At 45.2% G+C, this 27509-nt stretch overlaps 1 protein-coding gene across 7 annotated transcripts in view; it reads left to right on the top strand.

The window, feature by feature from the left end:
- ATP8A2 (ATPase phospholipid transporting 8A2) overlaps positions 1-27509 on the top strand; it is a 683532-nt gene that overhangs the window by 264273 nt on the left and 391750 nt on the right. For all 7 annotated transcript variants that reach the window (XM_083169883.1, XM_083169890.1, XM_083169886.1 and 4 more), the window contains exons 21-24: positions 8685-8769; positions 12954-13093; positions 16531-16669; positions 17797-17861. In XM_083169883.1, coding sequence (XP_083026009.1) covers positions 8685-8769; positions 12954-13093; positions 16531-16669; positions 17797-17861 — 429 coding nt within the window. The remainder of the gene's footprint in view (positions 1-8684; positions 8770-12953; positions 13094-16530; positions 16670-17796; positions 17862-27509) is intronic.

The raw sequence follows: 27509 nt of genomic DNA on the forward strand, positions 1-27509 counted from the left end.
GGGAGACTCGTTTCTCTATGCCACCTAATTAACCCCCCTCCCCTAGCAGAGACAGGGCCAGTGGTAGGGTTTTTGACACCCCCCTGCAAACTAGAATGCTTTACTGTGATAATTACTGTTCAGGGCCAATGTGAAGGTTAAAATGTTCCACCTCACCATTAGAGGGGTGGAACTCAGTTCCACCCCGTTCCCCCTCACTTTAACCCCTGCCTGTCTCAGACAAGGAGGTGGATGTTTCTGGAAATATTGGTTCATTTTTAATATGTGAATTTCAGCATAATCCAGCTTTAAAAATAACACAATTGTTATAATTATTATTATTATTACAGGTTAAGAATCCCTTATTCAAATATTCGTTTTCCAAATTATTATGAAAACCATAGTCTCCAAAATGTACTTTTATTTTTTGCTAAAAACCTACTTGGGACATATGTAGCTGGCACTACTGGGGAAATAACATGTAACTGGCACTAAATATGTGCAAGGACATGATTGGTTGGCATTCAAATTAATTTTCTGAAATTGTACACAAACTTTGTTTCATGTTTTGAACCTTGTTTCATGCACAAATTAAATATATTTGTGTGTATTTCATGTGTTTATACAACATAAATGCAAGATACCTCAAGATACGTCATTGAAATATAAAAATATTCCAAAATTTTGGAATAATCCATTATCCAAAACTCTTCTGGTCCCAAGCATTTTGGATAATGGATTATTGGTAAAAAATAAAATTCATGTGCTTTAAATGACAGATAAAAAATATCCTAATTAGCAGCTATCTATAAAGTACCTAAATACAAAATGAATAAAAGTGTGTAAAGAGATACCTTAAAATGAAATAACATAGTGCAAATAATGGAGGCTCAGGAGAAGACTTTTTATCATGCTTCCCAGAAATCAGCCCACAAAAGCCAATCTGTTCCCATTCTGTCACATTCCCACCATGCCACAAAGCATTGCATTACAGTTACTCACTGCATAACGGCGGCTCCAGCAGTGTTTTATGTGATACAACTATTATTGTAACCACCTTTATTGGATATAACGGCCTCTGGGTGTTAATGCATGACTAAAACACTTATTGACTTTGGGAAAATGGGCAAATATCCCTGTACATTAGTGGTGTGAAAGTGAGGTTCACATGAGGGTCTCTCGGCCAGCAGTGGTTTGCGTCATTCATCTACAGCAGGCATGTCCAAACTATGGCCCTCCAGCTGTTGTGAAACTACAAATCCCATCATGCCTTGCTACAGTTTTGCTATTAGGGAATGGTAAAACCATGGCAAGGCATGCTGGGATGTGTAGTTTCTCAACAGCTGGAGGGCCACAGTTTGGACATGCCTGATCTACAGTATATACAAAGCATTGACAGAGTCGTAGTTGCAGGATAATCCATCGCTGTATTGTAATGGTGGGTGGCAGATCATAAATAGCACCTGCTGCTTACAGAAATTAGAGGCGGCCATTTTGTGGTCTTAGGCCACACTAGCATGGTCCAAAAAAAATGGTGGATAAAAAGTTGTTGGACTAGGGATGCATTCATCACCTCTGTTCATGAGGCACTGTTTCTCTTTTAGTGCATAGGCTGGATTCAGCCTTTGAATTGGTTTCTTCACTGAGGTGATAAGTGTCCAGTGCTGGCATTACATGGAATGGAGGCTTACAGCCAGCAGAACGTGGGTGACCACCATGTTGGCTATGGCCATAGCCATTAGTAACCATTATAGACTGAACAAATGATTAGATTATCATTTGGGAGGCTGGTAGGGCATGCTGGGACCTATAGTCCTGCAGGTGGACCAAGATGGGAAACATTGAGAAGTATTTTCGGTACTTATGTATTATCTGGGCTCCCATGTTAAATGCACCCCATTTTTTCATACCCCTACTATCCAACTACACATGGAGTTGATTTTATGTAGTGTGGCGAGCGCAGCGAGCCACCGTGCCCGAAGCGTGGCGAGGGGACGCGGTCTCATAAGAAAAGCGGGAGCCCAGATATTACATAAGTACCGTATTTTCCTCCATATACGTTCCATATGTTCCGTGCTGAATGGGACAGGAAGTCTGTAAATGTGCAGTAACTTCCCTAATATGGAAGCAATATGCCCAGGACAGTGAAGTTCTTACAATTGTGGGGATAAGTGGCTCGGTGATAGGTCGTAATGTAATATTACATCAGGTGCTTTGGAGTGTAACCTGACTGTCAAATCTGTGGAATCTTGCTTGCCAAGCTGTTAACCTGGTATGCTGTTTACCTGGTATGCTGTGTACCTGCTAAAAAAAGAAAGACCCAGGCATTATCTATTTCCAGTGTATGTGATTCTTTGTCACAATATTAATAGATAGATAGATAGATAGACTGGTAAAAGATGTAGGTGTACAGTGTACAGTGTCCTCTTGCCCCTGTCAGGGACACCATCAGAGGGGGCCTTACAGGACTTGACTACCAGACCTCGTCAGAAAGGGAGTCCAGGACTGCAGTCTATAAACTATCATTTGTCATAAACAAAGTTCACATTTGAAGCAATGTAGAGATAAAGGGGGAAATTTACTAAAGGAAATTTGTAAAAAATAGGTGTATTTGTATCCAGAAATACACTTATTTTTTACATTTACTATCCCGAAAATACGGCAATTCGTATTCGTATTGATAGCACATCAATACGACTGCGAATTGCCGTATTTTCGGGATAGTAAATGTCAAAAATAAGTGTATTTATGGATACAAATACACCTATTTTTTTTACAAATTTCCTTTAGTAAATTTCCCCCTAAGTAGCCGATGACACCAGAGTTCTTACCAAGCATGCCAATGTTGTGAGAAGGGGAGGTGCATAGGCGAATCTAGGGGGTGGTCCGGGGGTGCACAGGACCACCCATTAGCCCATTTTGTAGCTGAGGGATAGGGCTTTCCAACGAGCCCAGCCCTGTGTCTCTAGCCCCCTGGGAACCGGAGATACTGCCAGGCAAAGCTGGAACGTTTTCCCTATAGGATAACATGGGACCCGCTAATTCCGACCCCCACCCAGTTCAACGGCTGCCGGTTCCCCCCTTCGGCATCACTGAAGCTCAAGGTTGATCTCAGTCGAACCCAAATCGCTGGGCCTTCAATCTGATACTAGGCTGGATCCATATGGGATACTAGTCTCATGTAAATGGGTCAGTTGGTTCTGAAGATATAGCTGGTTGGTTAAAGGGGGGTAGGGAGAGGGGAGTGGTTGTCTCTCCCCCTCACACCAGAAAATGCATGGACTAGGCTGGTGTTTATAGGTGGTCAGCCTGGGAATGTCCCTGCATGATCCTGGCACCATATTCCCGGGTAAATCCCTGCATTTTCTGTTGTGAAAGGGGTATTATTTCAAACAGCCGTGACCTGCAGTGCTTTGAATCTGCCCAGCTGTGAATGACTGTCACCCCTGCAGCTTCCGCTCCAATTCTTCTCCCTGCTTTCACCTAAGCCCGCCACCCCTTAAATCATGTGGTGCCGGCGCCCGGCGTGCTCCCCCGACGTCAAGCACAACAACAGCGTGCACAATATTTCAAATGTCCACTCGGCTAGAGGGGACACCAGAAGGGGAGTGGGAGCGTGCTCTGCGCTGTGCTCTGCTCCTCTCCCCATAGAAGCAGCTGCTCCGCTCTCCATCTCTCCCTGCAGCAGCAGCAGCAAAGGCTCATATAAAAATTTACAGTAAGTGGCACTTTTGGGGGCATTGCTTAAGGGATTCTACAAGTGGCGGTATGTGGGGGCATTACGCATAATGTGTGGCTTAATGTGTAAGGAGCATTAAGGTGTGCAGCATCATGTGTAAGCGGCATTATGTGTGCAGCATCATGTGTAAGGGACATTATGTGTGCAGCATCATGTGTAATGGGTACTATGGTGCGCGGCATCATGTGTAATGGGTACTATGGTGTGCGGCATCATGTGTAATAGGTACTATGGTGCCATCAAGCAAGAACCCCCTAGCAATGAGCACGTAGGTGAGCAGCACTTATGTGGCAAATATGTAATGGGCATTACGGTTTGTTATATAGTATGTAATGGGCATCATGATGTTTGGCACAATGTGTAATGGGCATTATTCTGTGTGGCCTTATGCTTAATTGGCATTACGGCGTGTGGCTTTATGTGTAATGGGTATTACAGAGTTTGCTAAAATGTGTAATGGGCATTACTTTGTATGGTCTAAAGTGTAATACCACACCCCTTTTGTGATGCCACGCCTCCTTCTCATGAGGCCACACACCCCTTTTGCCGCGCGGCTACGCCGCGCAAAGGTCCCCCTCCTGTTGTGTCTGGATCTGGGACCACCCATTACCATAATTCTAGATTCGCCTATGGGGAGGTGTCCCTGCCTATTTTGTCAGCCCCTGGCCGCACAATTTCTGATGGCAGCCCTGTTCCTTGTTCTAACTTTATTGATCATGTTAAATATAATTTTATATTCTTTTTCGAATTGACACTACTAAGTTATGGAGTAAAATGAAGTGATGCCAGTAACATACATTTCACATGACTTCCTTTCATTCTATAACAGGAACAAATATGACAGTGCACTGCATGTAAATTACCGTTAGAATGCGGCGCAGCCAAATCTCTAAGTGTACAATGACTAATTTAGATGAACTGTTGGATGAAGTGGGTTTTTGTTCTGTAACGGATAGGGATGTACATCATTTATTCTGCCTAGAAAGCCCCACTTTAGAGAGATTGCATAGCGATGATAAAACATCTTTATGGATAACCACCCCGCACATATTATTATTACATGTGATTTATACATAGGATTTATCCCGTGTGTCACAGTGACTTATAGCTCTTGGAGAACCTGATCTAGACCAGAGGCAACGTACCAAAGAAACTCTTTTGTCTCTGTTTTAATTTGTCTCCAAGATGAAGATAAAGATCCTATTTCCATTAAGCCTGTTTCACGTATATATATCAAACCTATCAGGACGCTTCCTAGTCATCCCCTTCTAGAATCCTATACATCAGTATAATGCCTATTCATAGCCAGTCTTCGGACATTCCAGAACCGGCGCTTCTTTGTTTTGTAATAAATTAGCAAACTACATGGCATAGTCGGTTAATTAATTGTGTGTGATGAATGGAATGGATTGGAGAGTGATTTAATAAGATAACGCGGATCAGTGAGAAACATGCTATATATATTGTAGGCATACCATGCAGTTGTATGCTAGTTACAGACTTATTGAAAGAGATTTGGGTTTACTGTTCATTCCATAGGGATCTATTTATCATGATTTATAGGGTTTTTCACCCAATGAATAATTACTGAATTCATAGTTTTTGACCCCAATTTATTGAAGCTATTTATTAAATTGGACCACAAAACACATTCTCCTCATTGGAAAGCCACTTGGGTAATGCAGCAGCAGCGACAGACTTCACTTCCTATATGACCCACGGTGCATGTATAACTAGATATTTGTGGGCTTCATTGCAGAGGTTTGTAAGGGCCCTTTTGAACAACCCAATGATGAAAGATGTACAGGTTGAGTATCCCTTATCCAAAATATTCGGGACCAGAAGAATTTTGGATAATGGATTATTCCGTATTTCAGAATATTTTTATATTTCAATGATTTATCTTGAGGTATCTTGCATTTATGTTGTATAAGCACATCAAACACATGAAATGCACACACATATATTTTATTTGTGCATGAAACAAAGTTTCTACACATGAAACAATGTTTGTGTACAATCCCAGGTACTGAATTTGAATGGCAAGCAATAATTTTCTTGCACATACTGTATATAGTGCCAGTTACATATCATGTCCTCAGTAGTGCCAGGTACAGATGTACTCAGTAGTGCCAGTTACATATCATGTCCTCAGTAGTGCCAGGTACATATCATGTCACCAGTAGTACCAGTTACATATCATGTCCTCAGTAGTGCCAGGGACCGATGTACTCAGTAGTGCCAGATATATATCATGTCCTCAGTTTTGCTAGTTACATATCATGTCCCCAGTAGTGCTGTTACAGATTTTTTTTTCTCTCACTTTCTGGAATGTATGGTTTTTGGAATCATTTGGATAACGGATATTTGGATAAGGGATACTCAACCTGTAAATAGCACATTTTACTTTTACAGGGAAGGTGGCCCCTTTCAACTCCCCATAGCAGCTGCAGCCCCTGAACCTATGGTAGTTACACTTTTGTGTGCATGTGTAGACTGGTTATTTATTTATTACCAGTTATTTATATAGTATTTATATAGCGCATACATATTCTGCAGCGCTTTACAGAGATATTTGAGCATTCACATCAGTCCCTGCCCCAGTGGAGCTTACTATCTATATTCCCTACCACATGTACACGCACACACAAACATTCTAGCGCAGGGGTTCCCAATCTTTTTCAAATCACGGCACCCTAGAGCAGGGGTATCAAACTCAAATTCATCGGGGGCCGCATCAGCAGTTTGGTCACTCTCAAAGGGCCGGTTGTATCTGTAGGACTATGTGTCCACTCTTTATTATCATAAATTATTGTCACTGCATTCAATTATTACTGTTTTTTGTAATAATGTAAGTAATAACTAGCAGGGAGATTGGCTGGGGGCCTGGGACAGGGCACAGTGACGTGACGTCAGATCGCCCAGCAGGTGACCTGGGCCTTTGGGTTCGCAGGACTCTCGCTAGAGTTCTGGACTGGTGGTGACAGTGGGACAGATAATGATAATGACCCTGGACACAGGCAGCCGCACTGCAGATTTGTGGGCTCAGGCTGCGGCTGTGTGCTGCTGGCCTGGCTCTCTTCCTGCCCAGCCACGGACTCTAGACTGGACAGACTGGTCTGGACAACAAGAGACAACACAACTGTGCCCACCCCACTGCCGAACTTACAGTAAATATACTGAACCAACTGATGCCACTGCTGCGCAGCGCGGCACCACAGGCAGGAGGCAGCTCACCGCCGGGCTGGTGTCCAAGTCCGACAGGCAGCAGCAGCATGCACGTCACGGTGTCACTGGCACTGCTGTCAGGCGGGCGTGTGTCACACATGGCAACGCCGTAGCCGCTGCCTGCAGGAGGAGCCGGGGAGGAGTCGGGCATGTCACACAGTGACACTAACAAGTCTGTGTCCACTGTCCTGCCTCCCTCCTCCTCCCAGTGAGCGCCGCGGCGGAGTGACTGTGTCACCCGGCTTCCTCACGTTGTTAGGTATGTCTCTCAGTCTCGAGTCGTCATGTGAGTGTCACTGAATGTGATGTGACACTCACACTGTGATGGCTTCCTGCAGTAATGTAATCGGCGCCAGGCGGGGGTGGGTGGCGGCGGCTGCGCGGGCCACATGACGAGGTCTGGTGGGCCGGATTTGGCCCGCGGGCCTTGTGTTTGACACCCGTGCCCTAGAGTATCAGAATTATTCCAAGGCACCCCTAGGCCCCCAAAAATATATATCAAATGAAGTAGATTGTGTTTAGATGTGCTTCTTAGGTTCAGTTATGTGGTAAGGGGCAGGATTTGGTTCTGATTGTACACATTTCATGATTGGCAGCCACCAGCACTGGTTTTGTCCAGAAATAATTGATCATAAATAATTTGAATTGGTCCTGGACGACCAACCCGAGGCACCCCTGCAAGTGTCCCGAGGCACCCCAGGGAGCCTAGGCACACAGTTTGGGAACCACTGTTCTAGGGTTAATTTTGTTTGGAGCCAATTCACCTACCAGTTTATTTTTGGAGTGTGTGATGAAACCAGAGCACCCTGAGGAAACTCCCGCAAGTACGGGTAGAATATACAAACTCCGCACAGTTAGAGCCATGGTGGGAATAGAACCCATGACCTCAGCGCTGTGAGGTGGATTAATAAAGAGAAATATCTGTTGCTTCATGTGAGTGATAGTGCCACATCTACTAAGGGCCCAATTCAGACCTGATCGCACCGGCGCAAATTCGCATGTCCAGTGTTCAATTGAGATGCCGTCACTAGAGTGAAATCCCGCCATGCGAATCAATGTGATCAATGTGTACGGCTACATATCCATTTGCAGCCAAGCGAATATGTCCAAAACCCATCATAACAGGCTCACCTTCTAATGATTTTTACACTGGGCACAAGTCATCGCAGGCTCAAAGTAGCCCGGAACTGACTTTCTGTCAATCACCTTGCGACCGGCGTGCAAATAGAAAAAGTAGCAGGATTTAATTACAGCCCGGTCTCACACATGCGTACTGTGAATGTATCGATCATCGGCTGCCGTGCAAATTCGCAGAAGTGCAATCAGGTTGGAATCGGACCCTGAGCCCTGGGAGAGAGATATAGTGGAGAGTGATAAACTACCATCCAACCAACCAGCTCCTAACTGCCATTTCCCCCATACACAGCCTGTGACATGGCAGTTATGAACTGATTGGCCTGTGCTTAAAAAAAATTTCAGACTGTACCAGTATAAGTGGGAATACATTCTATATATTCCCTAGTAACTGCTGCCTCATGAAGTATGTTATTGATGCCAAACTATAACATGGCGGTAAAGGTTGTGTACATAACCATAACATGGCTGCCTCTGTGTGTGTGGTAAAGGTTGTGTACGTAACCATAACATGGCTGCCTCTGTGTGTGAAATGATTGTGCAGTTTTTACGACTGTTCCTTCTCCCACATTTGAATGTTCACTTAGTTTTCTTTGTTTTTAAGGATAATGTTATATTTGAGAGGCTGTCAAGAGAATCCCAGTACATGGAACAGACCTTAATCCATCTTGAACAATTTGCTTCTGAAGGTAAAACATGTTGTGAAAACTACTATTAAGCCTTGTTACCAATGTTCAGTATTTCTTCTTTGGTACTTGTGTATTATCTGGGCGCCCGATTTTATCATTGCATGCCACTACTTAAGGCATGCAATTTTTCATTGTAAAGACCCAATTTTTAATTGTATAGTCACCCATGGGTGATTTCATACCACCACTATCCAACTACGCATGGAGTTGATTTTATATAGTGTGGCGAGCCACCGAGCCCGAAGCGTGGCGAGCGCAGCGCGCCCCGCGAGGGGACGGGGATTACTTTACATGTATTCTGCGTCCCCTCACGGGGCTCACTGCGTTCGCCACACTTCGGGCTCGGTGGCTCGCTGCGCTCGTCACATGCATGCGTAGTTGGTTAGTGGTGGTATGAAATCACCCATGGGTGACTATACAATTAAAAATTGGGTCTTTACAATGAAAAATTGCATTGCATGAATTGTATGCCACTATATTGCATGCAGTGCGATGCGATGCAATGAAAAAATCGGGCGCCCAGATATTACACAAGTACCTTTTCTTTTCATTGTGCTCCACATTAAACCGCTTCTGCTATGCGTTCATACAGTACCTGACTTCCCTGATAGGAACTGAGCAGTGGCGGCTCCTGCTATAGGGCTGCAGGACTGCAGCCCCTCCAGTTAAAATCACAACACCAGATGCATCCCCCCGGTGCATCCCCCCGTGGACACCCCCCTCTGGAGCTCTGGTGCTGGCTGTCTGTGTCTCTGACACGCTGGTAACCTCCTCTCACCAGGCTTCATGAAGCAGCAGGGCAAACACAGCAACAGCCCAACCCTGTGGGGAGGAGTTCAGCATGTAGTAGATTCTTATTGGAAGCTGTTACTGCTCATCATACACAGAGCTGGAAACTCCTCCCCCTCTTGGGCTGCCAGTACATGGAGCGATGACAGCAATAGCTTCCAACAGGAAGCCATTCTGTGCAAATCACAAGAGCTACACATCTCTGCTGGTCCTCGCTGCCGGGTCTTCACTGGTTCCACCTACCGGGGTCCAGGCGCCTGTAAAATACAGTTGTCAGGCACCAGGCCTGGCGCATGTGCAGTACCAGCATGGGTACTGCGCATGTGCAATATCCTGGCTTTTATAGGCTTCAGCCGATGCAGCCTATAGATGCTGGCTGGGCTGCATGATGAGGCTGGGAGTGGCTTCCTACAGGAAGCCAGCTCTCTGCCTATTGAAGCCAGGACTGGCAGTCCTGGAGGGAGTGAACACCTCCCAATGGGATTGCCTATCATGCGGGTGATTAGCATGTAAGTCTTCCAATAGGAAGTAACTGCCAGTCACATTGATGCCACTACAGAAGAAAGAGAAATCTAGAGCCCACCCTGAATGAGGGTAGGGACTAGAGGGGACGCTCGGAATAAGTGGCCTCTCAGCAGCTGCTCTGTACAGGTTAGCGAGACCTGTATATTGGTAACAAAGAAAAGAAAAAGAAAATAGCAGCGCTCTGATAAAAAGGATAGTTTAAGATTGGATGATCTTCACAAAATATTTAATTCAGATAGACTGATGATGTTGTCCATAAAGTCCAAGTGGTTGGCCCATAGCTGGCAAAAATTACCAAAGTCCAGTGGCAAATTTGTTGGGGTAGATGATAAGTAAATATGTCCTGTTTGGCCAATAGGACTGGCGCTGGAAGCAGGATGGTAAAGGTTGGTTGTACCCCAATGATAGAATAAGGGCTCCAGATCAAGATTTGGTCCTGCCGCGCTGGTTAGCACTGCAATCCCAATTGAAGTAGTGGAAGGTGGGCAAGCACTGACTGACGCGTTTCGCTGCACTTGGCAGCTTTATGGCATGCCACTGACTTCACTGACGCTGTGGAGGTGGCGGATTTTACCATAGGTAAAAACCACCACTGCTAGGAATCCAGTCTTTAGTGATGTGAGGTGCAGTATATATTATTACTATTGCATCTAACTTTACTTTCTCCAAACCTAATGTAGGCTTCAATATAAGCCAGGAAAAGATAAGCATTATTGTATATCAAACATAAATGTAAAGGAATGACCACTTCTTGGATCAAAGTCCTGAGTCTGGGAATTTATCAAAGTCTGACACTTATAAGTGTATTTAATTTATGTCATGTCTGATAAGTGGTGTTGTAGTAAAACTATTTCTCACCACATCTGCATTTTATGTACGCTGTTGGCCAGGCCCCAGCTAAAGAAAACAGTGGATTAATGACCCCGTGCACAGACACACAACATACTGCATGTCTCACACTGTGGACCTTATTCTGATTGACTGTCAAGGCTGCGAAATTCGCAGCCTTGCGGGTCCATCAGATGCTGCCCTCCGCCCGCAGTGCCGTCTCCCCCCCTCGCACGCAGCCCCCCCCCCGCATGGCTGCAAATGGATGATTTACATAATGGTCGCTGACCATCGAATGATTTCTCCCGCACACGCAGAGAGACCTATATCGTCACTCTAAACTGCGGGCGCTCTATGCAAGGATGGGGCGGGCAGCTGACATCCAGTGATGTCCGCTGCCCACCCCCCGCATGTCCATCACGGCCTCATTAGCCTGAGAACGCCCAGCATTTTCATGGGAACGTCCATGGAATGCTGGGCGTTCCCATATGCTAATGGGGCTGCCCGGCGCCCCCCCCGCCCTTCTCCGCCCCCCGATTGGCTTGTAGGGTGCGTGCACCCGGCGAACCAAAAGTTTGCCGTGGGTGCACGCACCCTGTGTCTGCACATGCACAGAAACGCGCATGCGCAGACACAAAACAAATCAATCAGAATAAGGGCCTGTGTGTATGCTTGTGTGTTTGTGTGTTTGTGTGTATGTGTGTGTGATGTATGCTTGTATGTAGATGTATTTATTTATGCACCGTAACCAAGAACATTTAAATAAATCTATGAACATTAAAGTTTTATTCCACATATTTTTCAAGCAGTATTCCAAATTCTAATTATGATCATTTATTAATATGGTGCCACTAGGATTCCAAAGCTGCCCAAATAACATAAATAAGCAACAACAAGAAAGCACAGACTTATAGTACAAGGCAATTTACATTTCATATATATTGGCCTGATTTTTTGAAAAGGAAATGTCAAAAAGTCGGGATGTATTGAAATGTGTCTGTGGGCCTGATTCAGAGGTGGAGGCAGTTGCACTCCCAACTCTGTCTTTCCATGCAGTGCATCTGCCGAATGTATGCTAATCCCGCTGCTGGTGAATCATGTATAGAGATACCTACCAGCTGTATCTCCCTAATCGACAGCCTTGCACAAAAAGAGTTGTCATCTAATATCTGTTGGCACTATGGGCCTTATTCTGGTTGATTCGGTCGGATGCGTATTTTCGGACAGGAACCGAGTGTTCTCAGCCCCTCCTTCCGGAAGGATTGCTCAAACTGTCCAAATGCGGTAAGACGCCGATTGAACGGACCGCTGGTGGATTTTTCATGTTAACACCTCCTCCATCTGTGGGAACCTCCCCCATCATTCGATGGTCGCTGACCATCGAATGCTGGACCGAGTGGTCAGGCAGCACCGAGTGCTCCAGTCCACTCGGGCATTTCTCTGTGCAAACGCAGGGATATGGGCCGCTGGCATCCGGCTATGTCAGATGTCCACCCCCACACGTGCGTCACGGCCACATTACCATACGTACACCCAGCGTTTTCATGGGAACGCCCATGAAACGTCGGCCGCACGCATATGGTAATGAGCCCAAACAGCCCTTCACGCCCCTCTCCACCCCCTGTTCGGATTGCTCCAACCGATCGTTTTCAGTACAGAGTTCCCGCCGTATTCGGATGTGCGCGGCGTTCGCACATGCGCAGATACGCCTCTGCACATGCGCAAACACCAACCATTGGCCAGCCGGCCGCATTCGGAGCCATCCGACTCAACCAGAATAACCCCCTATGCGTGCATCTAAGTAGCCATCCCCTAGTTAACTACCAGATAACTGCGGGATTGTGATCGGCTGGATCCTGGGATATGGAGTTTCCCACGTTTGTATCCCGGGATTTCGGGTTTAGACTGCACACCCGCTCAGACACTGCCCAGCTGGGATCGGTTGGATCCTGGGATATGGAGTTTCCCACATTTGTATCCCAGGATTTCGGGTGTAGACTGCACACCCACTCATGTTTTCATTCATTTATATATATTTTAAGGCTTGAGGACGCTGTGCATTGCATATACAGACCTCGAAGAGTCTGCCTATAAGGATTGGCTGAAGATCCACAATGAGGCCAGTGTCATCTTGAAGGATAGAGCGCAGAAACTTGAAGAATGCTACGAGGTCATAGAGAAGGTGAGAAGTGCATACTCAATTGACCTTTGACCCACCAGCTGTTTCTGTACTACAACTCCCAAGATCCTTAGCTGACATATGCCAAAGGTTGGGTTCCCCTGCTGTTAAGTTGACCAACGTTTCTGAGTATGTGGCAGTTTTACCTGATGGTCAAAGCCAGGCTTATTCTAGAAAATGTCACAACACTGTCTACGTTCTTTCCATTGTTTTTGTTTGCTAAAATATTTGCACTCCAGGGTACGTAACCCCTCGATCCCTCAGATATTTTCTTACAATGACTGTCAATGTGGACGGGGAACAGGACCACTTGAGGGGAGCACACTCCGGTTATTAGAGAGAGTCATGACATCACCATGAACCTGATAGTGCAGTTTTGTGTGACACAATAACCCTTTATTACTCTATTGTAAATAAGACAAAAAGAAAAACATTAAATATCTGAAATATCCAGCGGTCCCACGAGCATAGGGCTTACCAGAGCAGTCCTTCAGAGTTTCCTGAAAATATGAAAGCAATTAATAACGTGTAGGATGATCCCACGGAACAGTTATGGATAGCTGACAGAAGGGAGCAGCGGAGGTGAAAAAGAAGGGACTGTGGAAGTAAAGCAGAGGTCGGAGCTTGTGTTATTAATACAGCAATTGCAGCTAAATTGGTAATGAGATCGTGAGAGAGCGGCCCCCATCCTCACTGACATAATAACATTCTCCATTTAGGGATGTAAGTAGAGTTGCATGAGACCCCGCAGTGAGACAGAGAGGAGTCTGATCGTTTGCTGCAACAAACAGAAGCAAGAGAAAGTATACTTGTGGCATACTGTATGACCTGTGCAATCATTGCATGGACAGTCATGCTCTATTAATGGAGCCTGATTCAGAGATGTAGGCAGGGCTGCCACTAGGAATTTTGAGGCCCGGGACTGATTTCCAGTCCGGGCCCCTCCATCTCCCCCCCTCCCTTCACTTACCGCCTGACTCCTGCTGTAGGTCCCGAAGCATAGGCTTCTTCAATGCAGGACGCTGGTGGCCAATTAAAATGCAGTATCGGCTGGTGAGCCAACCAGAGCTCGTGTACCGACAATGGCTCTGATTGGCTAACAGTACACGAGCTCTGACTGGCTCAAAAACCGGTGCAGCATTTTAATTGGCCGCCGGCGTCCTGCATTGAAGAAGCAGGCAGCACAGCAGAGGCAGTCGGGGGGGGGGGGCAAAATGAGCTGCCCGGGCTGTACCTACAACAGCCCCCTGTCGGCAGCCCTGAATGTAGGTAACTGCATTCGCAGCTGGGAATGTGTGCGCAGCGGCTGTGCAGAAATATGCATTTGGTGCAGATGCCCAGATTTGTACTGGATTCTAATGCCAGCAGCTATGTACAAAGATGCAACGTCGATCACAGATCAATAGATTATCCGGGTTCTGTTTAGCCCTGTGAGCACATAGCTTGGCCACAGGAAGTGAGATGCTGGAGCCATTGCAACTGCTTACAGGTCACACAAACTCCGCTGATTGTTCCACTTTGTGAATAAATGCTCTCCGCGCCACCATCGGAACACCATTGTGGCAGTTGCTCAGTGTGACTTAGATGCATGTTCAGTGGCCAAGAATCTCAGCGGCATTAGCCACGTTACAACCAGTATAGACAGAAGTTGTGTGCATAAAAAAGTGGGCATTGTCAACTGTCACTGGTGTGTAGCTAGCACTTGTGACCAGCTGGACGGCCCCCTCATTACATTCCACATCCCGAAAAGCAACATTTGTATGCTTCTGTTCATCATTACCCTGCTGTGCACCCAATCTTCCCACCCAATTGGGACAAACCTGTAGCAATCGTTGTAGAGGGTCAAAGTCCTCAAACCAGGTTTATTTACTAAATGCAATTCAATATTAGCTAATGACAATGCTAAACCTTAAGACAGACATTTTCTGGACTGAGACAATGGGCCACACATATGCTTTGAGGCCACATTACGCACACTGAGGTACTGTACTTATGTGTTGCTGCTCGCAGTGAAGACGTGTTTGCTATGAGAGTGGCAGTCAGAGACCATTTGGGGAAAGAAACGGAGAGGGACGGCAAACTGCATGTGTGTCACGGATGTCTCAAAAATCCAAAGACTAAATATAGTATAAATGTCACTATAATGGAAACTACTGAGGAAGAGAGGGATCTAGGTGTCACTATTTCAGGGGACTTAAAGGCAGGTAGGCAATGTAACAAAGCAATGAAAAAGGCAAGTCAGATGCTTGGTTGCATAGGGAGAGGTATCAGCAGTAGAAAGAAAGAAGTAATAATGCCACTGTATAGGTCATTGGTACGACCTCACCTAGAGTATTGTGTTCAGTTCTGGAGGCCATATCTCCAGAAGGATATAAATACATTAGAGACTGTACAAAGAAGAGCAACTAAAATGGTGCATGGCCTACATCACAAAACGTACCAGGAAAGACTAAAAGATCTTAATATGTATACTTTAGAGCAGAGAAGGGAAAGGGGGGACATGATAGAAACTTTCAAATATATCAAGGGCTTTAACAAGGTACAGGTGGGAGACATTCTTCACAGGAAGAGGAGCAACAGAACACGAGGACATGCACTGACACTAGGGGGAGGAAGATTCCAGGGAAATATGAGGAAGAATTACTTCACAGAAAGAGTAGTAGATAAGTGGAACAGCCTCCCAGGTGGTAGAGGCAAATACAGTAGTACAATTTAAACATGCTTGGGATAGGCATATTGATATCCTTACAAAAAAATAAGGATCAAATATGGTTTGAGGTAACATGTTTAAAAAAGGGGCAGACTAGATGGGCCAAGTGGTTCTTATCTGCCGTCAAAATTTATCTATCTATGTAGGCTCCAGCTGCCACAGATCGGATCTGTTAGTGATCCAATCCACGGCACTGCTCCCCTGTCACAGCCGCCAGCGCTGCAGAGCCAGCATGGGCTGTGACGGCTGCCTTCTATGTATGCCATCTTCTATCTATGCCCCTCCTAGCACTCTGGGCATCCCCTAGGACCTCCCATTTGTACACATGCATACTATTGTAAAGCGCAGCGGAATCTGCTGCGCTATATAAGAAACTGTAAATAATAATAATAATAATTTGGTCAGATAAATCTCATGCTATTTATTGGACCAAATTGCATGTAAAAAAGGCACATCAAGTGACAAATCTCATGTAGCACTTCAGGAAAGCTGCCGGGGAAGTTCACAGTCAATCAGGACCAATTTATCCCACAGATAAGTTGAACTAGTGTAATAGGGCCTTAACTCTCTCTGCACATGTTACATCAGCCCCACCTGCAGTGCATATGGTTTTGTCGATGAGGTAGTGGTTGTGCCTTTCCGAGTGAATCCGAATAACCCCCAATGTTTTTCTGTATACACTGGCAGAACACACAGAAGTTAGTGGAAACTGTCACTCTCTTTTCCCCAGGATTTGATGCTCCTTGGTGCAACAGCGATCGAGGACCAGCTGCAAGGAGGGGTTCCAGAAACTATTGCCACCTTGATGAAGGCAGAAATTAAGATATGGGTTTTAACTGGTGATAAGCAGGAGACTGCAGTCAATATAGGTAAAGTTCATTATCATTGAAGAACAACTGTAAAGCTGTATGCATACAATACCCATATGATGTGATTATGTTGTATTAGGATTTTCTAAAAAAAAAAGTAGTAAGTGCAAGCACCCATGGCAATGACATAGAAATACTGTACAGGTCCAAAACAAATGCACAGCAAGGACTGGATGCGATTTGAGCTGCTGGCTATGCCCCCATCATATAGATGCTGTGCGCATGTACCTAGCAACATCTTGAGAATCGGCAAGTGCAGACACAGTTGCCAGCCGCGAAAGCAGGGTGGGGGAGCGGGGGTCATGCAGCATTCCACTGCATGGTCCTCGCTAGCAATGAATACTGTCAGGCCTGCATGCAGGGCTGATGGAGGATGTCAGATGGCGACGCTTTCGATCGCACATCATCACTGACAGAGGGACAGATGTATCAAGCTTCAAAAAGTGAAAACTGGAGTGTGATAAACAACCAGCCAATCAGCTCATGTCATTTTTAAAACCCAGCCTGTTACATGGCAGTTAGGAACTGATTGGCTGGCTGTTTCTCACTCTCCATTTTATCACCTTTTGAAGCTTGATACATCTGACCCATAGTGTGTACACACCTTAAGAGTGTCAGCATTCTAGGTGAGACACAGATCTGACACAGGACTGCCAGCTAAGCAAGTTTAAATAGCCCTCCTACTAGAGTGAGAACTTGGTATTGGCTAGGCTGATCAGCTGACTAGCATTTACAAAGGGGAGACATTGTGTTACAGTACTTTTACCTGGGACCATGTATGTCCATCCTGTCGACCAGCGATGGAGAGAAAATTAGTCGACTTACACAAGTTTGCCATGTAGCTTATATCAAATGCGAGGAGAGAAATATAAATTGTAGCTGGAGATGTTCCGTGGGCAAGCGATCCAGGGGGACGGAGAACGCAGAATGGCTGCTCCACTGTCTTTCTTATTCTGTATGGCAAGGAGATCGGGAGATTTTGAATTGAGTAGATGATTGGAGATCTCGATTTCCATAGTGCAGCCAAATAAGTGTGAGGATAGTAAGCATAAGACATTGAATTTCAAATCTGTCCATTACAGTTTTGTTGTTCTCCTGAGTGACCTCTGATCCTTTATATTTGGCAGGATACTCATGCAGACTAGTATCACAGACAATGTCACTCATCATGGTGAATGAGGATTCCCTGGATGTGAGTATTGACCTGCTTGTATGCATTGTCACTATAATGTATCATCTCCACGTATTGTATTTATACTGGGAGTGGCCTGGTGACACAGTGGTTAGCAGTGCTACTTTGCCTTGTTGAAAATGACATGGGTTTTGCTGGGAAAAATCTATCCTTGTTTCTGTGTATCTGTGTGGAAGGGAACTTAGGAACTGATTTGTATGCAACGCCTTTGTTCATGCAATGAGCAATTACAGGAAGACTGCACATGTGCCCTGATGGTACTTTGCACGTTTCAAGGCACCTTTTCTAAGCTGCTCACAGCGAGGAGTCATACGCAGAGTGATTGACGGGTAGGACCATTTTGGACGGGTAATGAGGAATGGCGAAAAAAACACAGGAGGTTATCTTTCATCCCATATGCCTAAAAACATGGTGCCAGCCTCTCAGATCCCGCAGCTAGCCTGCGTAGCCATAGACTCATTCAGGGAGTCGATGTTTCACGTTTCTGCATCGAGACCAGTAGCGGTTTTTACCTGCAGCCCCCCCCCCCCCTTCGCTTCCAACGTTTCTGCGAGTGCTATTATAGGACTGCACCCAATGCAGTCCATAGAAGCCGCAGTGAATAGCGGGAGGTGTGCATGTTCCCTCCCCCCAGTCCATAGAAGTTAGTGCACATGCTCGTGGATAATGTTAGGGGCAACAGGCAGTGCACTAGGCCATATGCTCTGGGAGCAGGGCAGAAGAAGTCGCCAGCAGCCCTGCAAGGACTTCAGGATGGAGCCACCACTGGTCAGGGCTGTGTACAGTATATGGTCGCAGTTGCTGAGGCTTTTGCCGTGGCTCCAGCGGACGTCTCTCTTAATTGCTGGGTCGCTGCTTCACTTGTGATGCTAGGCAGGTCCTTAGCGTGAAATATCACAGCTGCCTATGCTTATGCATGCATGCAAATTGAAGTCAGGCCCTTAAGACTGCATCCTCCAGAGGGGCAGGGAATGATTTATGTAATACTCTCTATACTTTGTGCATTAGAGTGGAGCTAAATGAATAACCTATAATTAATTAAAGGATCAAATGTATTCTATTTGGAACCATGGATAGTGCCAGTGGAACAGGTCCGTGCAAAAAGTGATTAAATAAATAAATAAATGGGCACAGGAAGGAGTAAATCTATGCGATAGTTACCAACCTTTGTAATTATTTTACACACAACTTCCTAAATATTTACTACTTACATAGAGCAATTTACTGGTTAGGGTAAACCAAACTGCGTCCAAGAATATAAGTAGCACCTGCATTCAGGGAAATAAAGAAGCAATGGGATAGTAAAGGCTTGGCTTGGACCTTCTATGTGCTATATAACATTGTCAGGAAATTGGCACTGACCTCTGCATTAGTCTTATAGACTTTATACCATTGATGTAGATGCATGAACAGTTTGGGATCTCTTTCCCAAGCAGCCTGTGACATAAGCCAGGGAAGCACCTGAAACATGGGGTGAGATTTAATAGGATGAGAGATTCAGAAAGTGAGAGATTTGGGAGGTTTTTTAAAGCGGCAATCATTTACACTGCAAAATCAAACTGGTTTTGCAGTGTAAATGATTGCCGATTTAAAAAAAAATCATCCTAATAAATCTCACCCATGGTGTCCGTGGTGGTTGGTACTTTGTAAATATATATATACGTTCTACAAGTGTTTCCTCATGGGCGTCAACAAGTTACCTGATTTAGTAAAATAAGATGTCATATATTATAAACTGATAATAATGTTAACTTTGTATCCATTTCCCACAATGCTGTACTGTATTCATGTATGACTTTCTGCTTTAAAGAGGCCAGAGTCTAGAGCAGTGATGGCTTACCTTGACACTCCAGCTCTTGATGAACTACACATCCCAGCATGCCCTGCATCAGTTTTGGCATGGCCAAATAGAAAACTGTAGCAGAGCATGCTGGGATGTGTAGTTGAACAACAGCTGGAGTGTCAAGGTTAGCCATCCCTGGTCTAGAGGGTAAATTTACGAAGATGGGAGTTCTATTGAAGATGGATTGTTGCCCATAGCAACCAATCTGCTTCTACTTCTTAATTAGTTAGCACCATCAAGCAGATACAGTACTTACCCTTTTTTTGTTCTCTACACTTGGTCTATACAACATTTCATTCCAGTAATTCCAATACAGTCCTGCAGAGTGGCTAAAATACCAATCAGAGTCCATTCTGGTGAATAGTATACAATGCTCAATTCAACAGAGTGGCTAGTGTTTACTGCAAGCCTCCAATCTTGCAACTAGTGTATGATTTGAGCTCCAGTCTGATGTCTATTTTATAGCCGGACCTCCAATCTGTGGTAAGTTTATGTCAAGATTTTCTGGTGTCTAGAGTTTTTCAGAATTCTGGTGGCTTGTGTATGTGTGGAAGGTTCTCCCCTATGGTGGCTGGTGTATGGTATTTTCTCCACTCTACTTGCTGCATATGGCAGGATCTCCACTCTGGTGGCTGGTGTATGTATGGTAAGTTCTCCCCTATGGTGGCTGGTGTATGGTATTTTCTCCACTCTAGTTGCTGCATATGGCAGGATCTCCACTCTGGTGGCTGGTGTATGGAAGGTACTCCACTCTGGTGGCTGGTGTATGGAAGGTACTCCACTCTGGTGGCTGGTGTATGGAAGGTACTCCAATCTGGTGGCTGGTGTATATGGCAGGATCTCCACTCTGGTGGCTAGTGTATGGAAGGTACTCCACTCTGGTGGCTGGAGTATGGTAAGTCATCCCCTATGGTGGCTGGTGTATGGTATTTTCTCCACTCTAGTGGCTGCTGTATGGCAGGTTCTCCCCTATGGTGGCTGGTGTATGGTAAGATCTCCACTCTAGTGGCTGCTGTATGGCAGGTTCTCCCCTATGGTGGCTGGTGTATGGTAAGATCTCCACTCTAGTTGCTGCATATGGCAGGTTCTTTACTCAGGTGGCTGGTGTATGGAAGGTACTCCACTCTGGTGGCTGGTGCATGGCAGGTTCTCCAATCTAGCTGCTGAATATGTTTGTTTTCGGGAGAGCTTTTAACCGGGTGATCCAAATTGGATTGCCCATTAGAAAAACATTGTGAAAAAGTTTAAAAAAACAGGAGTTAATGGCTGAATGAAAATCCCACTGAAATGCCAGTATGTACTTTGACTGCTAATAGTTAACCTGCAGAGGATTGTGCATTTCTCACTGCGGCATGTTATTCAGTCAATAATAACCAGTGATTTATGGCATTTAGATTTAATTGTACATTTTATTGGAAAGAAAATAAGTGAAGTGAGTTTGTGGAAATTGGAATTCTTTTTTTTTTTTTAACACAAATATTTTTACACACATATGAAACTCCTCATTTGAAAGTTTAATTACATTTTGATCACATTTTGAATCTGATTTTTAACAGTGATTCTGATTTAATTATAAGTTTTGTGACACCTTCATTAATCATGCTAGAAATGCATTTTATCTTCATTTTAACAAACACTAACCTATTTGTCAGTGAAGAAATTCTGGCCAGAGAGTCTGTTATTTCTGTGATTCTTAGAAATAATTGTGAATATGCCGCAATGTAGTTATTACAGTATAGGCTGGCTCTTCAGGAAGTAAAATATCAAACAAATTTACTGGGTATTATATATAGCGAAAAGCCTGGGTAAAGCTGGAATTGAGGAAACTGGTATTCTACAAACAGTTACACTCCTCTGATGTTTGAGGGAGGGAGTGGGGGGGAGGGGGTTGTATGTTGTGTGTATTTTTGTAGATATGGCGTATGTGTTTATGTATGCTATGTATGTTGTGTGTGCATGCTTTGTGTATGTACAGTATGTTATGTATGTGTGCGTTTCTGTGTACTTATGTGTATGTATGCTATGTGTGTCTGTGGGTACATGCTGTATGTATGCTATTTGTGTGAATGTATGCTGTGTGTGTTTGTGTCTGCAGTGTGTATGCATGCTATATGTGTGTGTGTGTATGTACAGAAGAATGTGTGTGTGTGTGTGTCATGGTTGCTGACTTTCTGGCTTTCTCCATGATCGCGTTATTTTAGCGCCCCCCCCCCCCCCCCACTGTGCAATACTGGTATTTTATGCATTGCACTGTGGGGCGGTGGGACTAAAATGAAGCGATCGCGTCATTTGACCCACAGACAACCCCCCCTGGTGGTTGCAGGGAAGGGGTTCCAAGAGGGGGACCTTCCCTGAAATCGGGGAGGGTAGGCAACCCTGGTGTATGTGTGTAACGGAACCCCCCCCCATGAAAAACTTGTGTTTGCCTCTGCACCAATCTCAGCCTGTTTCTGTAACATGGCATTTGCCAGTGCTCCATGTTACATACTGGCAAATGCCTGCATTTCAAGCCCCCACTATCCACGTCAGCCCGAAGCGTGGCGAGGGAACGCGATACATGTCCTCCCAACTTGTTCATACCTCCACTATCCACGTCGGCATGGAGTTGACTTTAGAAAGTGTGGTGAGCGCAGTAAGCCACCGAGCCCGAAACATGGCTAGCGCAGCGAGCCCCGCGAGGGGACGCGGATTACTTTACGCGTATTTACACCACACTTTATAAAATCAACTCCACGCCGACGTGGATAGTGGGGGTATAAACAGGTCGGGAGGATGCGTAGCGCGTCCCCTCACGGGGCTCACTACGCTCGCCACGCTTCTGGCTGGCGTGGATAGTGGGGGTGTTTCAGGAACACATTCACACCTGTCATGTCAGGCAGGTTAAAATGGTCAATGGTTCCTACACAATGTAATAAGCGCTGACTAACTACGCTAACTGCGAACGTGCGGGAACACTACGCTTATACTGACAGGGACACTGACTACGCTGGCCACGGGAACACTATGCTGATTCTGAAAGGGGCACTACGCTAACTACGTAACTGGCGCCGTGAAACTACACAAGTACCCACATTTATAGGTGAATATGGTCGAAAAAGTGGTGGTGGTGGGGGGCACTTCTGTATTGGCCTAGAGCGGCTGGAACCCTTAATCATGCCCTTGGGGGGGGGATGTTGTTGGATGTTATAGAACTAATATTTTTGATTGATAAGTCTAGTTTGGGGCTTCCTTGCTATCATTATATTATAAATGACACAAAAATAGGGTAAATATAACCTTATAGAATTACACTTTTGAAGCCAGAGCTGATATATTTTCCAGATGTAACCGAATACTGGTGGAATATAGATATTTGTACATCAGGTATAATTGTTTGTTTTTTTACTAAATGAAGCTAGTGAGAACCAACGAAAAACCTTCCATTCCATGTACAGGAATTGGGAGATAATTGTAAAACATTCTGCTTGAAGTTTCTGTTTCCTTCTCCGAGATCTTGTTTATTTCTCCCTTGAGAAAATCTTTATTTTATCTTTTTTTTTTTATCTTATATTTAAGCATTGCAAAACTTGTGATTGAGTAACTGTTTTGATCTACATCTAACCACCTGAAAAAATGGTTATTGATGTAATGCAATCAATCACGTCTGATCTTTCCATCGCAAACTGCCGTCCCTCGGGGAGCCGTTCCAGCAGCTTTGTATGAAGAGAATGGAAAGGTACAGTGCGATTTTATGGATTGAGTGGATCCCTTGCCGATTAGCCATAACAATGAATTGTTGGAGGAATATTTTGCTCCAAACCATCTTCTACCTTTTGTGGATTTTGGAATAGTTTCTCTCTCTTTCCAACACTAGATGAATCAAGTTAATCTCTTGGTCGGACAGTTTCTCAAGTATTCTGACATTTGTGCACCGCGGGGATCACTTAAGGATTTGTATTTGTTGTGAAATGCGTAGAGGGGTGCGCTGACCTTTTGTATGTTTTTATATTTATAGTTATTGGAATTTCTAGCCTCCCCCCCACTCAAAATAAGTGTATTTCTGTATTTAAGATCATCAGCACATCTAGGAGTTGCTACTTGCATTATCCTGGTTGTTACAATTATAATGATTATTATTATTAATAATAATATCCCTAACTAACATAGAAATGGCTACAATTCACCTTTCCAAGCAGTCTGCTGCTGCAGGGTGCTGTCCCATCTGAGTCTTCACTAATGCATTATTGGGGGAGGGGGGGGGGCATGCTGAGCCTGCTGGGACATCATGGGCCAACAGCCATGCCTCCTCGCAGTAATGCATCAGTGATGAAAGACAGAGTTGGCTAGGACAGAAGATGGGACAGCACTGATTGGAAAGGTGAAGCCACCCACGGGGATCCAGGGGTAAGCTCTCACTCGAACTCTCACTCACTCACCTGTGCCTCTATCAGGTTTGGGGGGCAAGCAACCCCCCCTCCACCCTATAATCCAGCTATTGGAGGTGATTCTAGTTGACTTGATAAACTTACTGGGTCCTAGTGACGCCGGCACAGTGAATACCGCCCCTCCACCACCGTTTCCCCTCGCAACTATGCGAGGGGATGTGTTATGAAGACACATCCCGTCGCATGTGCCCACAGCAGGAGAATTCATTCGATGGTCATAGAATGATTTCCCCTACCTTCGCAAGTATAAGTCAGTGGAGACAGACGGGATGAAGACAGGGCTGGCGGCTGAAGCCATGTGATGTCAGCCGCCTGGCCTCACCAGACTTTTTTCCTCCCGCATTCCCATGGGAACGCCCAGAGTTTTCATGGGGGACGCCCATAAAACGCTGGCCGTTTCCATGGCTCATCACTGACCAGGGTCGTCTTTTCACATGGGCTTTATGGGCAGTTGCCCAAGGGCCCCACAATCCTAAGGGCCCAGGCCATTCCTCCCCCATCCAAAAAAGCCCCCCTGTGGCAGATCAGATCCTAAAGCTGCCTAACAGTAGAGCCGGCCCTGTTCCTAGACTAAGACCCTTCTTAACCCTGGATGCTGCTAAAACTTTCGTCCAAGCCCTCATCATTTCCAACTTTGATTACTGTAATCTCCTCTCTGGCCTTCCTAACTCCAGCCTTTCCCTTCTCTTAAGTATGCTACTCGCCACATTTTCCTCTCTGTCTGTTTCCATTACTGCCAGTAACTCCACTGGTTTCGTATGCCACTCAGGACTAAATTCAAACTCCTCTCCTTCACCTGCAATGCCCTCAATCACCCCTCTCCTCCCTACAGCTCATTTTCTAACATTCCCCCTTCCACCATGTTACCTGTGCTAACCATCGCCACACCATCTCCTCCGTGATCGCCACACCCCGTTCTCACACTCAGGACTTTTTCTAGGTTGCTCCTAACCTGTGTAATGCCTGTATGACTATGCAATATATCGCATTGGGTGGCCATTCAGACTTGTTTGTGTCTGTGGCAGCAAGTGGTGCTGTTGAAAAAATGCCACCGACTCCTCTGTCTGCGGCAGGTTAAACATCGTCAGTGGTTCAGCAGCCATTCCAAATTAACAAGGAGCTTATCCAAATTAACAAGGAGCTTCAGAAATAATACAGCCGCAGTCACTTCATCTTCACCTCTGACTGACTACGCTAACTGCGTAACGCTGACTGACTATGCTAAGCTCCACGGGAACAATACGCTGATTCTGACAGGGACGCTGACTACGCTGGCCGCGGAAACACTACAGGTACGCTGACGACGCTGGCCGCGAGAACACTACAGGTACGCTGACTACGCTGGCCACGAGAACACTACGCTGAATCTGACAGGGACGCTGACTATGCTGGCCGCGGGAACACTACGCTAATTCTGACAGGGGCGCTACACTAACTACGCAACGGGCACCGTGCTGTTACACAAGTACCCTAAATCGCAGTGTAAAAATAATGCAGCCAGTATTTACCCTGCACAGAAACAAAATAACTCACACAAATCTAATACTCTCTCTATACATGTTACATCTGCCCCACCTGCAGTGCACATGGTTTTGCCCATTTTGAGAACAAATTTGTAATGCAATCAGATCTGAATAAGGGCCATAGTGTATGCATAGGGACTTTCATGATATTTTAAAAAGGGGAAATAAATAAAACGGGACCTCTGCCGGCATTATCCGAACGCTGCCTCCTCGGGCAAGTGGGAATTCACTCCAGTGTAATTTGTAGTGCTTTGAGCTTTTACATTTCCTTAATCTTTTTTTTTTTAAATCAAAGAGAGTCGGCTAATAAAAAGTTAGAAGAGCTGTCTCTAGCAATCAGAAGGAACATGAGCACAGAGGATGAATGAGTGGAAAGGCCCTTTCTTTTCTCAAGCCTCTTGTTTTCAGGGATGGAGGGACAAGTAGCGCCCTTTTGTAGTGCTGATTAGAAGTATAGTTAAAGGGAGTAACACAAATGTGCAATTAAACGTACTGTTCTCCAGTCTCCTGCTATTGTGTAAAATTACAGGCAAAGGAATAATTACAGAATTCCTGATGCTAATTGGCTTTTTGAGTGTAAGTCCATGCAGGCTTGAGCAGCAATTCAAGTTTTATTAAATTACCGTTCATTTGGGAAATGTTAGTGTTTACGAGAAATGCTAGCGGTATTTAACCTTGTTCTATGGGACTCTTTTTATTTAACTCAGCACTGTCCAGGTTCCCATGGCAAGGGAAGAGTCTTTTTATAAATATATCTCCGTAATAGCACAGTCTATGCAAGTATTCAGGTTATCTGGGTGACACAAATAGTTCGGGTGGTCGTCAGGGTGCTGTTTTATTTAGCACAATTTTTTTTAATTTTTTTTTAAGAGTTTAAAGGTTTTAGACCTAGCTGCTCATGCACCAAGTTATGCCCACCTTGCCGGGGATGCTGGGAAGGATCCGGTTGGATATTTTATACAGATCATCTCTGCAGGGTTGATACAATACAGAACATGCTGTATACAGGACATTCCCATGGATTGACAAAGTGGTGGTGGCACTCAATCCTCGATACTCTCTACAAGTAACCGCTTAAAGACTGAACAGGTCCAGAGCATTTAAACAACATAGAAATCTGTTAGAGTAGATCAGAGCTTACTGCACATACTCCTATTACACCAAGGAGCTTATTCTGGTCCGTTCGCAAGACTGTGTGCGTTCGCATGTGGCTGATATTTTCACTTTGCCCATTTCTGCGCATGTGCATACACTGGGTGTGTGCGTACACAGTGTACAAACTGTTCGCTGGGTGCATGCAGCCATCCTTGTGAACGGAGGGCGGTGGTCCATCGCCATATGGAAATGACTAACGTTTTATGGGTAAAACGCTAAGTTTTCTCATGGTAATGGGCCGATGACGCAGGTGTGGGGGTGTGACCGGATGTCAGCTGGCCGCCCACTTCCCTTTGAATGTGCACGCACATCTAAGGTTGCTCTGAAGAACCTTAGATCTGCATGCACGTTCCACATCATTCGATGGTCGGCGACCTTCGAATGAATGGATGTTTATGTAAAACATGCATTTGCAGCCAGTGCAAAGGTACATGCATTACGAATGGTGGGCCAGCGTATCACCATTCACAAGGCAGGATCTGGTTCACTCGCAAGGGTGCGAATTCGCATCCAAGTGAATGAACCAGAATAAGTTCCCAAACGCAGCCATTCCAGTGCAGTCTGCAGTGCAAGCTTCCAAACATACAGGGCCTGACTCTATTGCCAGTAACTATGGCTACATGCCCACAACACACACTAAACCGTTCTCTTGCATGAGTTCCTGTTGATTCCACAATTTCTCAACTAGAAGAACCCATTTATC

The sequence above is a fragment of the Crinia signifera genome, chromosome 2 (genome assembly GCF_055691185.1).
Source record: "Crinia signifera chromosome 2, ASM5569118v1, whole genome shotgun sequence".
NCBI lineage: Eukaryota > Metazoa > Chordata > Amphibia > Anura > Myobatrachidae > Crinia > Crinia signifera.